This window comes from Parasteatoda tepidariorum, chromosome 9 (genome assembly GCF_982258835.1).
Source record: "Parasteatoda tepidariorum strain Cologne lab strain chromosome 9, Ptep-v5.0, whole genome shotgun sequence".
Taxonomy (NCBI): Eukaryota; Metazoa; Arthropoda; class Arachnida; order Araneae; family Theridiidae; genus Parasteatoda; species Parasteatoda tepidariorum.
The window spans coordinates 95188592-95206421 of NC_141763.1; the positions used below are offsets into that span (position 1 = coordinate 95188592).

The 17830-nt window shown below is 30.6% G+C and overlaps 2 protein-coding genes across 5 annotated transcripts in view; both read left to right on the forward strand.

Moving 5' to 3' along the window:
• Window positions 1–17830, forward strand: part of LOC147804364 (uncharacterized) — a 173153-nt gene that overhangs the window by 26540 nt on the left and 128783 nt on the right. For 2 of the 4 annotated variants that reach the window (XM_087152413.1, XM_087152417.1), the window contains 2 exons: window positions 377–526; window positions 12123–12265. The gene's annotated coding sequence lies outside the window, so the exon portion shown is untranslated. The remainder of the gene's footprint in view (window positions 1–376; window positions 527–12122; window positions 12266–17830) is intronic. The other 2 variants (XM_087152414.1, XM_087152416.1) reach the window with 2 other exon arrangements.
• LOC147804365 (uncharacterized) lies at window positions 12549–14654 on the forward strand. The gene has a single exon (XM_087152411.1). It carries the CDS (start codon window positions 12617–12619, stop codon window positions 14609–14611), a length of 1995 nt encoding a protein of 664 aa, XP_087008537.1. The 5' UTR covers window positions 12549–12616; the 3' UTR covers window positions 14612–14654.

The following is a 17830-nucleotide window of genomic DNA, read 5'->3' on the forward strand; positions in this document are numbered from 1 at the left end:
TTTAAATCTTAATGTGGAGCTTTCTTTTTAAGCATTTCCAAAAATAATGATGAACCATACAAAGCTTATTCCTAAAAATGCATCCTTTTAAGAACAAGCTATAAATAAAATAATTTTCAGAATTGTGTAATATATTCATTTTGATTCCAGCTCTATTTAAAAGTAATAATAATTAAATGTAGACATGAAGCATTTTTGACGTCCAAAGTGACGACTTGCAGCCAATACTTTAATCTCCACTGTTAATTTCACCCTGTATAAAAGTTTATTGTACCTGTTGACGTAATTTAAGTATTCATTTTTAAGATTACAAAAAAAGAAAAAAAAATTGGAATTTTAATATGCAATAAATTTTATGAACATTTATAATTTTCAGTATTTTTTCTCCATGTTGCTGTTAATGTTTGTATGTGTTGCCCTCTGAGTTTACAGTGCTGAAGTTGTTAGCCAGGAATAAGTGATCCTAAAATTTGATTCTACTGCAAAGCAAGGCATTTTCATTATCTTATAGGACCATAATTACACTGTAAGCATTTTTTATTACTATGATTTTTTTTATTGCTATGTATTTATTACTATGAATTACTCTGATATTCATTCCATTGCAAAACTTAGATGTATTTAAAACAATTTAAGTAGGGTGACCCGAGGTAATTCACAATCACTCTGTTTCTGGCGTAAATAATGATCACCTAAGTTTTATTTTTTTTAAAAATTTTTTTTTTTAATTTGAGACATGGACAAGAATGCTTGTACACTTTTCTAAAGTATAACTACATTTACTTAATAATAATTTTTTGTTTAATCTAACAAAATAAGTATCTTTTAAACTGCTTTCTGTATTTTCCATTTCAAAGATGGATTTCAAAATGTGCACATTTCTGCAAACATCCCCCTCATTCTCTTAATAATAAATATTTTGAGTTACTTTCTTTTTCTTTTATATAAAAGTAGTGTAAGCTTTTGTTTAATTGTTTCATATGTACTGTAAACATTATAATTGATTATAGGAAACTATATCAAATGTTGCCCCCTACACATGGGGTAATTATTGATCACTGGGGTTATTCCTGATGATTGTCATTTCTTCTTATAAATAGTATCTAAAATAGCTTATAAATAGCTAATTGTCTTTTCTTAAATAACAGTTCATATTTATTAAGTGGAACAACTATAAAATATATTTTAACTGTCAACACAAAATTTGTTTTTAACTGTATACAAGACTATATTCTGATATGCACCATTTCTGGTTTGTCTGTCTTACCTTGCTTCTATCTTAATTTTATGTGTGTACATCGTTAGAATAATTTTTAAGTTTATAAATTAGCCTAGTATAATTGTTAGAATAACTTTTAAGTATATAAATTAGCCCAGTTTAAGTATGGTAAGAAATTATAAGCCTAAAAAGGATGCTAAGCTTCTAGAAAACAAAATTAGTGAATGTCTTTTAATGATTGAAAATTTCAGTGTGAGAGCTGCTGGAGCTGTTGGCATACCTTACTTAACTTTACACTTTCCCTTAATGAAGTCTTATTTGTTAATTACCATTATATAATTATTTTTAAACAGCCCCTTTACAATAAAAACTGCTGATCAGTAATTACCCCAGAAGTGATCAGGAATTACCACAGAAATGATCAAGACCAAGGGTAATTCCTAATCACTAAAAATTTAAAATCTTTTAAATTCTAATTAGATTTTCAAGCAAAAGAAGGTGGCATAGGACTCATCTCATATAGCCTCAAACTTCCAATAAATATTAAAATTCTATTTTGAATAGTTTTTTCGCAAAATAGATGTTTGCGTTTTTTAACCAGGAATTACCCCAGGTCACCCTACTATTTTTGCTTTACCCTTATAATAATATATGGAGTAATAGTTATTAATGTCCAACAATAACTCATTCTACTGAGAGACAATAGAGTAAAATTATTGTATTCAGGTTTCCCACAGTCCTTACAAGTCCTTAAAAACTGCTTAATTTTTTTGGATAATAGGGGCCCTTAAAAATACTTAATTTTGGTTTAAAGTTTTTAAAAGTCTTTAATTTTTTAGCATCACTATAGTTGATAGGAACAATTTTTTAAAACAAAATGTCATTCTTTTATCACTTAGAACTAGATCATACATCTAGGGTAAAGCATTTTAGAGAGACAAAAATTAATATGTTTGGAGGATGGTTTGAAGCAAGGAGAAGAAAGCATGTCCTTTCATTAATATATTGTTTCTTTCATTAATGTATTCTTCCCTTTGCCTAATATGTTACTCTATATGTAGAGTGAAGCATTCTAAAAGAAAAGAATGGTGTGGACAAGGAGAGTACTACACATGAAAGAGATACATAGTACTTTTTTTCAGGGAGGGGGTAGAGCAGTTTTAAGGTACCTAAGTAGAAGACCCACACTAACTTTCAAAATTGACAGAATTAAAGAAATTCAGTTCTACTGGTAACGCACTGCTTATAGGAATTAAGTAAAATGCTAAGAAAAGAAGTGTCAGACATTTTTTAAACTAGAATCCATAGCGAAAACTATTTTCTGAATTCTTGAAGAATTAAATAAATTTGTATAATATTTCAATGTGTAATAACTGTAAATTTATAGAAAGCATAACATTTTTTAAAAATTCATGATTGTAGTACTAAAAATTAAACAGATTTGTAAGAAAGAGGGTTTGAATAATCCCAGCCCAGCAAGGTTTCATCAAAAACCTGTGGTTTATTGGGTTTTTGTGGAGAACCTAAAGTTTCCTTTCAAAAATACTACTCAAGTTTTTCCTTACTGAGCACTAAATAAGAAAGCATGATTTGCTTCTAACAAGAAAGTTAAATATTTGGTTACTATTTATAATTTGTTTTGTTGCGATGTAAAAAATTTTTAAGATAAGATTGTTACTCTATTACTTATATTTAAGGAGAAGCATATTGTGACATAAAAACTCAAATCTACTCGACTAAAAGATTCTTAGATTTTAATAATAATTTTACTAAGTAAACATTGCAATTTAATATACTTTTTTTACATTTTGTTTAGTTGCTTTAAAAGTAGTTCATGTTTTGCGTCAAAATGCTTAATTACATTATGTAAAGTTATTTCCTATGAACAGGTTTGACTGGAAATAATTTTGTTTAAGTTCATCATAAAAGTTGTTTGCTGGTCTTGTAGCGAAATAGAAAAACTTGTTGAAATAATTTTTTCAATGTTTTGGCAAATTTATTTATTTACTCTTTTTTTTTCTTTTTTAATATGCATGAAAAAATTGCAAATTTTAATTTCTGCACTTAATTTTACAATTCAATTTCAATGAAATCATTAAATGGAATGCAGATAAGTTTCATACATTAGCTTTTACAATATGAATGGCAACAATCTTTTAACAATCTGAAAATGTTTTTTTAAAAATAAAAAAAAACCCGACCTGGATTTGCAAAAGTTGCCTGGTAATTCTTTGGCGAGCCCTGTTAGTTAATTCAATTATGTCAGTGCTTACATTATATTCAAATTGTTTTTCAGCATTTTTTTTTACTTATTTATTCTTTTAGGAAGGTAAATAATTTGCACTGCTGTTGGTGTCCTATCTATATTCGATGATAAACAATCATACTATTTTTAAAGTCCTTAATTTTTCATTGGGATACCTGTTATTATACAGGGTTGCCACAGGCGACTAAAATGCAACTATTTGCTACTATTTTCTGCCCTAGGCGACTATGGCTACTTTTTTTGCCTGAAAAGGCTAAAAAAGCAACTATTTTCAGGAATAGGCGACTATTGGGAGACTTTTTATTTTTTGCGAAGTTTTTTCGCAATAATGAATGTTACTTTTCAGTCCCCTCGCTAACACGTACGTAATGTCACGTGCCTGTGCTCAGTGACGCCATCACGCTAATCCCTCCCTTGTTATTTCACCCCACTGAAGGGGGGGGGGGAATCTGCGTTCCTGCATTATTCGCTCGTTCAAGCGGAAGCGTGTTTTATTTTTAATTGTATATCTATGTGATGATTTCATTATCTACCATACCAGTGTCCTCTTCATAACAAATTTCAGGTAAGTTTGTTTTATGTTGATTTATATTTTTCTTAATATTCAATTCTTGAATATTTCTTAATATTCAATTCTTGAATATTTCTTAATATTCAATTCTTGAATATTTCTTAATATTCAAGATATTTTTCTTAAAAAAATTTTTTTTTAAATTACATTTTATTTTTTGTTGCTGATATTTTTTTAATTGTTTCAAAATAAAATCGTATAGGGACGAATCGGTTTTGTAACAAAATGATAATGCCTCTGTTAATAGGCGATATATCGCGAAATATTGATTAAACGTGATCAGAGTGAGCTACTACAGGGCTGATTGTGCTCCGGAAAAAATCCTGATTTCCGGATTTTTTCGGATCACAGCGGAATCCGAATTTCCGGATTTTTCGCCAACTGTGATCCGGAAGTTTCCGGAGATCGAAGGTTCAGATGTTTCAAAAAATCAAAACAAATTCAAAAACCAAAGTTTCACAATCAAATTTTCAAAGGTGGAACTTAAAAACACAGTTTATTTTATTTGTTTGTAAGGAGACCTACTTTATAAGCTTATATTCAAGATTAATATTCATTTTTTATCAGTAAATAGTTATTCTAATCATACAAGAAAGAAACACAGATTTGTAAATTTCAATTACTTCTCCAGGTCATTATAGGTATGTGTAAAATTTTAAATATATTTTAAGTAAACTAAAAAATATTGAGAAATATGGAAAAAACCTTGTTTAAATTTTTTTCTATTTAAACTTCTTTTTTATTTTTACTCAAGAAATTTTCCAGTATTTTGACTTGGGCTCACAATCACCCCTGCTACTATATCTTCACGTCAATAGAGTAAGAAAGGTGAAGTTAATAGCTAACGCAGTTACCGGGCTGAGAAAGACTAATTTCATTTCAGTTTTGCTGCAAAGACAATGTCGTTTCGGAATTGGTTTCGGGATGTTGAATGGCAAAGGACAATTTTAATCTTAGGTCGTGGTTTTGTGTGTTATTAGCGTCAGAATGTAGAACCCAATAAATTATTTTTTGCTTCCTTTTTTTTCCCCCTTGAAGATTACTTTTCAGTGGGACTTGGCATTTTATTTTGTTAATTCCTTTCTGGAGAGACTCCTGCTAATGTGAGATTGCTGGGTATCATTTTGTTCTGAATTCATCCATTAATGAAAAGAAAATCTATTTTAGGAAGAGATTTCACTAAATGTTTTATCTTTTAAGTGATTCGATTTTATTGCGGTATTTCGTATTTAAATAATTATTGTTTAGTATTGTTTGTAATTTTTAGATAAATTCATCTTTTTTATATTCCTTTCAATGTACCTCACTAATTTAATTATTTTTAAACCAATAATTCTTTAGTTTTTGCTTTTACAAGTTAAAACAAAGCTTATATTTTATTTTATATTTGGCCGGCTGCTAGTCCAACTTTTTTTTGTAAATCATCGAAATTGATAGCGATGTTTTTTGCAAAAATAATTTAATACTTAAAGTATATTTTGTTAGTTTTCTCAGCTATTTTTTTCTTAATTTATAGAAACTCTCTCAAAAAATTTGACCAAATTTAAGAAAAAAAATTTTTTTTTTAATTTTAAAATTAATTTTTATGTTCAAAATAAATTAAAACATAGTTTGCATTTTTTTTTATAATTAAAATGATTAATTTATTTTCTTTAATAAATAAAAAATTAAGCTATATTTTGTCATTTTTAAAATGGGGTCATTCCACAGAATTTCAACAAATATTTATTTTTTTGGTTGCCGCACCATTTTTGATTTTTTTCATACTTTGTATGTGGAAACATATGTACCAAAGAAGTTAAAATCCATTTGCAGAAAAATTTTATCTTCTTAATTTTTTTTATTAGGGGGGCTTGAAAATGGCGACCTTGCTCGTTTTTATGAAATTCAGGGTTGTCTTAAATCTTACATATTTTCTAAACTAATAGAGATAAACAAAAAATTCAAAAAGATATTAAATCTGTGTAGTTTTTCAAATTAAATCATGTAAAATTTGTGGTTTTATCTGTATTAAAAAAAAATTGTGAGCACTGTAAAAAAAAAACGAAACATTACTCAAAATGCCAGTTTTTGAAAATAAATATCTCATGAAGGGGAAGAGATAACAGTTTGGATTTTTTATATGTGTTATTGCTACATATAACATATTCCTGGAAAAAAAATCAGGCTGTTATTTCCTTTCCCTTCTGAATTATAACAGTTGCAATTTTGAAAATTTTCAAAAATTTACATTTTTGACACCCTGTAACTCAAAAGGGGGAGGTGGTATTCACATTAAATTTGACAAGGTAGGACCTGTACATATAACATCTATAATCTGTAAATTTTATTCTGTTATTCCAATTGGTCTGTGAGATACAGAGATTTGAAATTGAAGAAATGACAGGCAGCCGTGAAGGACTTTGTTAGGCCTAATCTGCCATTGAACAACTATTGAAAAACAAAAAAATTAATTTTTCTTTTTAAAGTTTACATTTCATTTATTTAATTCTTCAATTTTTTTCAAAAAAAGCTCTGAAATTGTAGCACTTAGTTCTGGCTTAATGTTGTGCGCTCGTCCTGTTGGTGTTGATAACTCCAAAGGAGATAAAATCATCAGAATATTTTTTTGTTCAACCCATACACTATCATTCTTCGAAATCTTAAAGCTAGTACCTGGTCCAGAGGGATGAAAAGAAAGAATTTTGAAATCTTTTTCAACATTAGATACGTCTTTTACTATTCCAAGCCACCACTTTTGTTCATAAATACAAGCTATATAGCTTTCTTTCTTAATACTCTCAAAACAAATATCTTCTGTTGTATTTTCTTTTGTGATTTTTGTGTCAGTATAGTGTTCAGAAAATGAGATTTCTCGAACTCTTAAAGTATGAACACTTATTGGGATATAACTGTGGTAACCTCGTGTATTTAATATTCTAATGCAGGAGGCAAACCTGTTGGCAAGAAATTCTCCTGCCTGTTGAACCTCTAATTGTGATACAAAAATATACTGAATTCCAGGAATATTTTCTTCACAAAATTTGAACATATCTTTTGGAGTTATGATTTTGATTCTCAGTTATTCTTTGTAGACTGACTTTTGAGACAAGTCTTTTTGTAGTGCCTCCAATGCCATCACAAGGCCCTTTGCCATGTGAAGTGGCAAAGAAATGCCACTCGGCATTCAATCCGAAATCATGTTGATGGTGACTGAGATTCACAAAGTTTTTTCGATTTTTGTACTGCCCTGATGCACCATCAGAAAAATACACAACTTTTTCTACATATGGAGCACAGGCTTTCAAAAACTTGATTATTTCCTTTTGGAAAGTATAAACAGCTTCCACTGAATGACTTAGACAATCACTTATTATGCAGACACTCTTGCTTATTACTTCTGCCAATACATAATTTTCTTTCCGAATATATAAAATGAAAGGATGGAGAGTGGCTTGTGCATTCTCCCAATGGTAAGATTGAATTTCGTCTTGTATCAGAAATGTGTAATTCTCTGAGAAGTCACCTTGAATAATACATTCATTAGGTTTCAAATTACTTTTTCTATTTTTTAAGTAACGTGACTGACTTTTAGCAATAAAATGATGTGACTTAAGTTTTATAACCTGATCAGTTAACCTTTCAATAAAATCATCAATACTTTCTGTTAAAGATAACAATTCACAACGATCTGTAGTGGTCCACTGTTTATAATTTATAGTATGAATAATTTCATTGTCAGTTTCCATTATTTCGCATAAGTACTGGCGTAAAAGTGATAGTCCATGACATTGTGGACAACCATGGAGCATGCAAGTTTCATTTTCAATATTGCAAGCAACTTTTGACAGCAAATCCTTATATGTTATTGAAAGTTTAGCAGCACTAATCATTAATTTTACATTTTGATGCTTCATGCATACACATACAGAATGTGTACCATGAGCTCCAGCCAATATGCACCATTTAGGGCGCAATTCTGCAAATTTAGAAAAGGAAATTTTGATACCTGGGAAAGTTTCACAAAATTTAATATGTAGCTCCTTTAGGTTACAGAGTATAAGTCTTTTCTGTTCATGTTTCTTTTCTCCATTTGAATTTCTTATTGTTACATAATCTTTCATACCTGGACACATTCTTGTGACTTCATCAGAATTATAGAACTGGTAAACTTCTCTAAGATCAGCATCACTTAATGTCTTACCACTTCCAGGTTTCCTATTTTCGAGATCAGGCAAAATACCGTAATTTGAAACAAGTTTCCGAGTTTGGCGAACTAAATATTGACTGACACCAAATTCACCCGAGGTGCGTTCCACAGACCATGCTGTAGGTACCAGACTTAAAATCTTTACCTTTTCAGATACACATGTTACCTTTTGAATTTAATAGTTTTGATTTCTGAAATTGAACTATAAGAACTGTTTTCACAGCTTTCCGTAGTAATTTCATCAATGGAGCATTTCATGTTTTCATTCTATAAAAACTAACAAACGAAAAATGCTATAAAATTACTCCCTTCACAAGTTACTATTTCAACAATATACCACAAAGTAGAAATAACCACTTGACTTGCTTATGCTCTAATATAAGTTGTAACACAAACCTAAAGTAAGGGAAAGTGTAACTTGTCTGTCATTGGCTATTTAATAAAATGAAACTTAAACCAAAAGCTGATAGGCTGTTCAGACAGAGAACTAAACCCAAAGTTCTACCTGATTGGTTGTAACACAATTGAAACCAAAACAAAATACTATGTTGCAATAACTTGAAAAACAGTATTTATTGTTTATATAAAGAAATAGTAGGGATTGGTTGGGGGAAGGGAGAATATACAAGCTGGGGTATTCTCCCCCAATTCTGCTGCCCTAACTTTTTTTTTTAAATTGCAGATGGGGTTTTTTCTTTGGGGGGGGGGGTATTAAAAAAGAAAAAGGAAGCATTAAAATAAAAATAAAGCTGTTTTTTTGTTATTTAATACTTGTCTTGGGGTAGATTAGGCCTAACAAAGTCCTTCGCAGCTGATTGTCATTTTTCCAATTTCAAGACCCTGTATCTCATAGATTGATTGGAATAACAGAATAAAATTTACAGATTATAGATGTTATATGTAGAGGTCCTACCTTGACGAATTTAATATGAATACCACCTCCCCCTTTTGAGTTACCGGGTGTCAAAAATGTAAATTTTTGTAAATTTTCAAAATTGCAATTGTTATAATTCAGAAGGGAAAGGAAATAACAGCCTGATTTTTTTTCCAGGAATATGTTATATGTAGCAATAACACATATAAAAAATCCAAACAGTTATCTCTTCCCCTTCATGAGATATTTATTTTCAAAAACTGGCATTTTGAGTAATATTTCGTTTTTTTTTTTTACAGTGTTCCCAATTTTTTAAAAGTACAGATAAACCACAAATTTCACATGATTTTTATTAAAAAAAACTACACAGATTTCATATCTTTTTGAATTTCTTGTTTATCTCTATTAGTTTAGAAAATATGTAAAATTTAAGACACCCCTGAATTTCATAAAAATGAGCAAGGTCGCCATTTTCAAGCCCCCCTAATAAAAAAAATTAAGAAGATAAAATTTTTCTGTAAATAGATTTTACCTTCTTTAGTACATATGTTTGCACATACTAAGTATGAATAAAATCAAAAATGGTCTGGCAACTCATGCTTGTTGAAATTCTGTGGAATGACCCAATGGCGTTTTAATAATTTTTAGATTTATTGTTTTTATTTTTTATAAAATTTCCTTTTTTTATTTTATCGATTTAATTAAAATAAGGATAAATAGAGCAAAATTTATTTTTATTTTCGGTATTGCACTTATTATTTTTTTCTAATACGAAAAAGGCTGACGTTTTTTAGATTTAGTCTATTAATTTAAAAAAAAAAAATACTATAAAATTTTTTTTAAAAATTATTACTTAGTTAAGGGATATTTTAAAATTAGTGGTATTTAATAATCCAGAAAACTGGGAAAGATTTTGCTCAGTTTTCCCGCTATTTTGAAGTATAACGATTATAAAAAATAAAAGAAAGATGAATTAGTTCGGGCAGGGAAGGGACAAATGTTTTCTCCTGTATGTCAGTTGTTTTTCTGATAAGCTGCCGTCAATCAAACTTAAAGGAATGCTGATTTCGTTTTCTCTTCGATTTACGAGGAGGGGGGGGGGGATGTATTGCACACGCATATCAATGAATGTCCCAATTAAGGAACATGAAACTTCTAGCTAAGGGGATTGACATGTGAGGTTTATTTTAAATCTACTTTAATTACTCAGTTTTTGTTATCCTTGATTTATTATGATGAATTGTTTTATTATTTCCGATAATGCATTATTTATTATGAGTAAAACGTTTTTTAATCACCAGTTATATTCATCTATTTGCCATCGATTAACAAAAAAAAATTTTTTTGTGAATGAATTCTGATTTTTTAGAAATGCGGTATCATTAGTAAGTTTTCTTGATGCTTTCGTCTGCACATCTGCTTTCGTTAAAAATAGTCTTTTTATAAAAATAAAATAAAAGGAGAAGATTGTTGATTAGTTTAAGCATATAATTATTTGTTAATAAAAGCAGGTGATTATTTTATGAAAAAGCTTGGGTTTGCTTTTCTTTGAGTTTGACTTCTTAATTATTTTGATTGAAAAAATTAAGCAATGATATTGATGTTATAGTAGTAATGTTTAGAATTAATAGATAATATAATTAATATAAGATAATAAGAATTAATAGATAATAAGAATTAATAGATAATAAGAATTAATATAGTAGTAATGTTAGAATTCTTTTGTGATAGATTTATTCCTTTTTATTCATTTTTGATTGGTTTAAAGATTTTCCATAGGTAATTTTTGAACATATGCTAAATTGCGATACATCGCTATATCGCGACGTCTAAAGGACGATGTATCACGATTTAAAATTTATGGCATCACCCAGTCCTAATTGTGGTATTTGACAACTAAGCTATAGTTTTAGTTATTTGGCTACCAATTTTGATAAATTTTTGTTCCTGTTCAGGCGACTATTTTCATGCTTGAGGCTACTAAAAGCAACTATTTTTGACCATTTTTTACTATGGCAACCCTGTTATATGTAATCAGAGTTTTACTGATAAAAGTAAACTGAATGTGCATAAGCGTGTTTATACTGGTGGGAAACCTTATTCCTGTAGTTTCTGTAATAAGAGATTTTCTAGTCTGACTGAACATAATCACGTTCTTATTTGTGAAAAACCTTATTCTATAGGCGTGAAAAAAGTTTTTGCGGAAGACTTATCAAAATAATCAGTTGCACACTCCTACTGGTGAGAAATCTTATACTACTTGTAGTATATGCAATAAGAGTTCTTTAGAAAAGAAATGTTTAACAGTACACGATCACATTCATACTGGTGAAAAAACCTTATTCCTGTAATATTTGTTATAAGATTTTTTCACAGTATGGACAGCTATTTAAACACCTTCACACTCATACCAATGAGAAACCTTATTCTTACAGTATGTGTAATAAGAGTTTTTCGAGTAAGGAGTGTCGAATTAATCACAGTCACACTCATATTGGTGAGAAACCTTAATCAAGTAATAAATTTTTTTCGGGTAGATTTAATCTTGACTTTACACATAGCATTTTAACAGTGGCAACTTTTTTATACATGTAATTACTTTTTTAATTACATCCTTATGTAAGGCTTTCTTTTTAAGCCTTTCCCAAAATATGATGAACCTTACAAAGCTTACTCCTAATACTGCATCATTTTAAGAAACAAGTTGCAAATAAAGTAATTTTCAGAAAAGTTTATCTAAAAGAATAATAATAATTAAATGTAATTTTGACGTTTGGGGCACTTTTGATGTCCAAAGTAGGGACTTGAAGACAATTTTGTAATCGCTCCATAGCCAGTGTTGACTGTCTCTTTTGTCCAGTACAAAAGTTTTTTGCATCTGTTGGCATAATTTAAGTTTTATTTTATTGGTAACAGAAAAATTGATTACATTTGAATATGCAATACATTTTAATACCATTTATGACTTTTAATTTTTTTTCTTCTCTATGTTGCTCTTTATAGTTGGATGAATTGTTCTGAAATTCATTGTTCTTGAAGACAACCAAAGATATTAACCAAGAATAAGTGATCTTAAAATTTGTTTCTACTGCCAGCCAGAGAGAAAACAAGGCATTTTCATTACCTTATAGGACTATAATAATACTGTATGCATTATTTATTACTATGATTTTTTTATTGCAATGTATTTACTACTAAGAATTACTCTAATAATTATTCCATTGCAAAATTTAAATGTTTTTATAACAATTTAAATACTATTTTTGCTTTATCCTTTTAATATTATATCCAGTAGTAGTTATTAGTATCCAACTATAGTATCCATAACTCATTCTGAGAGACATTTGAGTAAAATTTGTAATGATGCTTTTCTAAAAGTATATTTTAACTTGTCATAAGAGTTTTCACTCTTAAAAAATCTTATGATTGCAGTTTATTTAGATCTTTTAAATAATAATTAGCTACATACAGATTAATACAGTTGCATTTTATACGATATGAGTTTTTTAGTGGACAGTAACATGATCAGGCTTAATGTTAATACTAATAAGAATCTTTATTTCTGTGTTATATGTAATAAAAGATTTCTAAACAATAGTAGTCTGACTGTGCACAGTCGTTCTCATACTGGTGAAAAACCTTATTCATGTAGTATATGTCAGAAGAGTTTTTCAGAGAAGAGGAGTCTGACTAAACACAGTCGCTCTCATACTGGTGAGAAACCTTATTCTTGTAGTATATGTCAGAAGAGTTTTTCAGAGAAGAAATTTCTGACTGTGCACATTCGCTCTCATACTGGTGAGAAACCTTATTCTTGTAGTATATGTAATAAGAGTTTTTCACAGAAGAGTAATCTAACTGCTCACAGTCGCTCTCATACTGGTGAGAAACCTTATTCATGTAGTATATGTCAGAAGAGTTTTTCAGAGAAGAGTAATCTAACTGCACACAGTCGCTCTCATACTGGTGAAAAACCTTATTCATGCAGTATATGTCAGAAGAGTTTTTCAGAGAAGAGTAGTCTGACTAAACACAGTCGCTCTCATACTGGTGAGAAACCTTATTCTTGTAGTATATGTCAGAAGAGTTTTTCAGAGAAGAGTAGTCTGACTGTGCACAATCGTTCTCATAGTGGTGAGAAACCTTATTCATGTAGTATATGTCAGAAGAGTTTTTCAGAGAAGAGTAGTCTGATTAAACACAGTCGCTCTCATACTGGTGAGAAACCTTATTCTTGCAGTATATGTCAGAAGAGTTTTTCAGAGAAGAGTAGTCTGACTCAACACAATCGCTCTCATACTGGTGAGAAACCTTATTCTTGTAGTATATGTAATAAGAGTTTTTCACAGAAGAGTATTCTAACTAAACACAATCGCTCTCATACTGGTGAGAAACCTTATTCTTGTAGTATATGTCAGAAGAGTTTTTCAGAGAAGAAAATTCTGACTGTGCATATTCGCTCTCATACTGGTGAGAAACCTTTTTCTTGTAGTAAATGTCAGAAGAGTTTTTCAGAGAAGAGTAAACTGACTCAACACAATCGCTCTCATACTGGTGAGAAACCTTATTCATGTAGTATATGTCGGAAGAGTTTTTCCGAGAAGAGTCGTCTGACTGTGCACATTCGCTCTCATACTGGTGAGAAACCTTATTCATGTAGTATATGTCAGAAGAGTTTTTCAGAGAAGAGTAGTCTGACTAAGCATAGTCGCTCTCATACTGGTGAGAAACCTTATTCTTGTAGCATATGTAGTAAAGAATTTTCAAGGAAGGATAAACTAACTGAGCACAATCACAGGCACTCTGGTGAACAACCTTATTCCTGTAGTATATGTAATAAGAGTTTTTCGTATAGGTGGGATCTAACTAAACACAATCGTACTCATACTGGTGAGAAAGCTTATTCTTGTAGTATGTGTAATAAGAGTTTTTTTGAGGAGAGTAAACTAACTAAACAGTATCGCACTCATACTGGCGAGAAACCTTATTCTTGTAGTATTTGTAATAAGAGTTTTTCAGAGAAGAGTAAACTAACTAAACACTATCGCACTCATACTGGCGAGAAACCTTATTCTTGTAGCATTTGTAATAAGAGTTTTTCAGAGAAGAGTAATTTGACTGTACACTATCGCTCTCATGCAAGGGAGAAACCTTATTATTGTGGTATATGTAATAAGAGTTTTTCCCAGAAGATACATCTACATAGCCATAGTCTCACTCATACTGGTGAGAAACCTTTTTCTTGTAGTATATGTAAGAAGAGTTTTTCCGAGAAGAGTCGTCTGACTGTGCACATTCGCTCTCATACTGGTGAGAAACCTTATTCATGTAGTATATGTCAGAAGAGTTTTTCCGAGAAGAGTCGTCTGACTGTGCACATTCGCTCTCATACTGGTGAGAAACCTTATTCATGTAGTATATGTAAGAAGAGTTTTTCACATAAATGTTATCTAACTAAACACAATTGCTCTCATACTGATGAAAAACCTTGATCTTGTTACTAACGTAATAAAAAATGTTTTGTTTATTTCTTCATTTTAACTCCTATTTTTTCTTATATTACGTAATTGTGTTTGCCTCTGAGTAACTTAATTATTTTAATGAGTGTAATAAGCGATTTTTTGAAATTAAGTGATCTAGCCTTTCATTTATTTTCATTGTAGTTTTTAAAATTTATTCTTGTACTGCTATTCAATTTAGGTTTCTCCACTTCTCAGATTTGTGATTTCTCCATTACCGATTTTTTTAAACCAGTTCTTCAATCCACTTTTAATTCATTATTTCTTTTTTGCTACACATCCCAATCTTTCCCGGAGGTTGGTTATCCTAAATTTAAATTGTTCACACCCACCCTCCCTCAGATATTAACTAGCTATGATAATGGAATGGTTGATTTCAGTCTTAGATAAAATGAAAAGCTTTGTGAGAGCACAAAATCTCCACTAAAAAGAACTCCTGCATGCATTGTTGTTGAAATCTTGGAATTTGTTTCAACCCTTTTGTCTCCTCCTCATTTTGTCCAAATTTGTTTGAAGATCACAGATTTTTTGACGGGTTTTGTAGAACTGTATTTTGCAGGGATAAATTTGGTAAAAATTTAAAAAAATATAAATCCCAAAATGTAACTCCTAAACACTTTTTAAGTAATTGAAATTTGAGCATGTGTAAAATGTGTAGTCCCATATGTTCATAAAATGTTATCAATGTTTTAATGTAAGTATGAATGCGAGATTCTATTTATTTAAAATGTGTAAATATAAATCTCACAAGAATAAAAGTCTCTAAAATGTATAAACAGTTATCAGGCACTTTTTTCGATTAATCTAATAAGGTGAAACCTTTATTTTTAATCATTTTTTGAAAAACAGCACAATTTCTTGCTGTTACATCTATGAAATGCGTCTATTTACGAATATTGCGGAATCGTGGCACGCACAATTTGTCACTGGTACAACTCGTCGTAGCAAAAAAGGAAAATTACAGTAGCTTTTTTTAAAAAATCTTAATCCATTCATAATTCCCAGAAAATATTTTATTATTCTTTTTAAGAAGACTAATTATTAAGCAAAAAACGCTTACTATCGTTTTAATCTGAAACGGGGAGTCACGTGATTATTAACGAACTGATGTTATTCATGTCCATCTGCCGTTCATTTATAATTGTTATGCAATGTAAGCGATTACGTTCTGATTTTTCCTAATAAAATCCAACTATTTTAGAAAGTAAATAACTACGTGAGAACAAGGATATATATATATATAACATAAAAAGCTTCAATTAATCTTTTTATGTTATCCTAATTAATTATTCTAATCGAAATACTTTCTCACACTTTTAAAAGCCACATCCTGTTCATAAATCTATTTTTGGCAACTATGCATTTAATTAAAAGCCGGACATTTTTCCCTTTGCTCTGTGGGGGAAACGCTCGATCTATTTGATAAACCAATAAAAACTATACTACGATTTCCCTCTTTCCCTAAATTAAGACATTTTACGGATTTTACTTTGCAAGATTTTCCCTAACATATAACCAAGGAGCGCAACTTTTCGTGTACACTTTCTCATGACTGCTCTGTCCTAATAATTAATAAATAAATTTTGTACCCTCCTTTCCTGCCTAAGACCTGTTTTAATCCTTCCACTCGGCAACGACGTTATATATATATATCTATATATATATTTCTCTTACATGGCGATAAAAAAAGCCTCATTACAACTCCCCGAATGGCAACGCTAGAAAATCGACCAATGATTGCAGCTAAAAATGTCACATGCCAAAACTAGATGTGATGGCTCAACATATAGCGCTTTTAAAAACGGAAACTGAAATAACCAGAGTGTAAAATATTATGTGCTTATACTCATCTTATTTTTTGTTAAATAATTTATTTATTATATATCAGTTCATAGATGGTAACGAGAAGAGTTTTGTGGTTGCTATGGTGACTATTTAGAATGTAAATTGCTTTTTTTTGAGTGAGTGTGAGATTTGTTTTTTGTAACTGCGATGCTGTAATTTTATTGTTTAGTTAATAAATCTTCCTTTTATATTAAACGTGATAGCAGCAAAGAACTTATACGCTTCGCGTAAAGAAGGGAAACTTCTTATACTATCAATGTTATGTCGTAAGGATCTTTCCCCCAACTTGGGCGCTGAAGGTGTAATGCAGGAAAGCCACCGTTAAGAGCGATTGAAGAACGGGCGCAGATCATTTGATTTTCACCCAATGCACTCATATTTTCTCCGTTAATTATAATCGGATTCGATTTTGCTTTCAAATTTTTTTCAGTTCACAAATTTACCAGGATTATAATTTATTTTAAAGTAGTAAATTTTTATTTAACTAAAGTAATTTATATTAAAAAGTAAAAATTCATTAAAACTTTAAAAAATTGAGTAAAATTTATTTTCCCTTGAAAAAAAAAAACTTTTTCGCTTTGTTAATTTTTCCATGTGTGTATATGTATAAGAAATGTGCTATATATAAATAAAAAATTTTTTATTATATAAACTCATGTTTGTGAAAATTGCAGCACCATGAAGGACTTACGCGAGTGAGCTGAAATTTTCTGCAAATGCAAAGTGGAGCATGATATGCAAATGATTAGAATTTCAGACCCGTAGCGCATGCGTATGCTGAGCAGCGCCCTCTGAACTGCGGATGGATCCGAATAAATAGACGGCTGTAGCCAAGCGAGTATGGTTATCGGTGGTAATCTGCTAGTGGTAAATGTTAGCTTAGTCATTACTTATACCTATTCGACGAAAGAGAGCGAGATTTCAACAACTTACGGAGTTTAAACGTGGGAGAATCATCGGCCTTCGTGAAGCTGGATTATCTCATCGTGTAGTAGCCGCTCGTGTGCAGCGTAACAGCAGCACAGTGATCCGTGTTTGAAAGCAGTTGATGGACGAGTGTCGGACAACTCGGAAATCCGGGAGTGGACCCTGAAATGTCACGTCAGCTCGCGAGGATAGACACCTGTTAGGCGTTGCGCTAACGGACCGTACGGCTACCTCTAGACAACTGGCAGCACGGTGGTCAATAGCTACAGGTGTTTCATTGTGTACTTTATCAATTCGTAGACGTCTGCTGCAGCGTGGACTGCGCGCAAGGACTCCTTTATACAGGATCCCCCTCACGCTAATGGGCCAACCAGCATAGAAACTGGCTTGCTGATTGGCAGCGTGTCGTGTTTTCTGACC

Excerpts from the sequence above, each read along its gene's own strand:
- LOC147804365 (XM_087152411.1), top strand. The coding sequence starts at position 12,617 with ATGAGTTTTTTAGTGGACAGTAACATGATCAGGCTTAATGTTAATACT.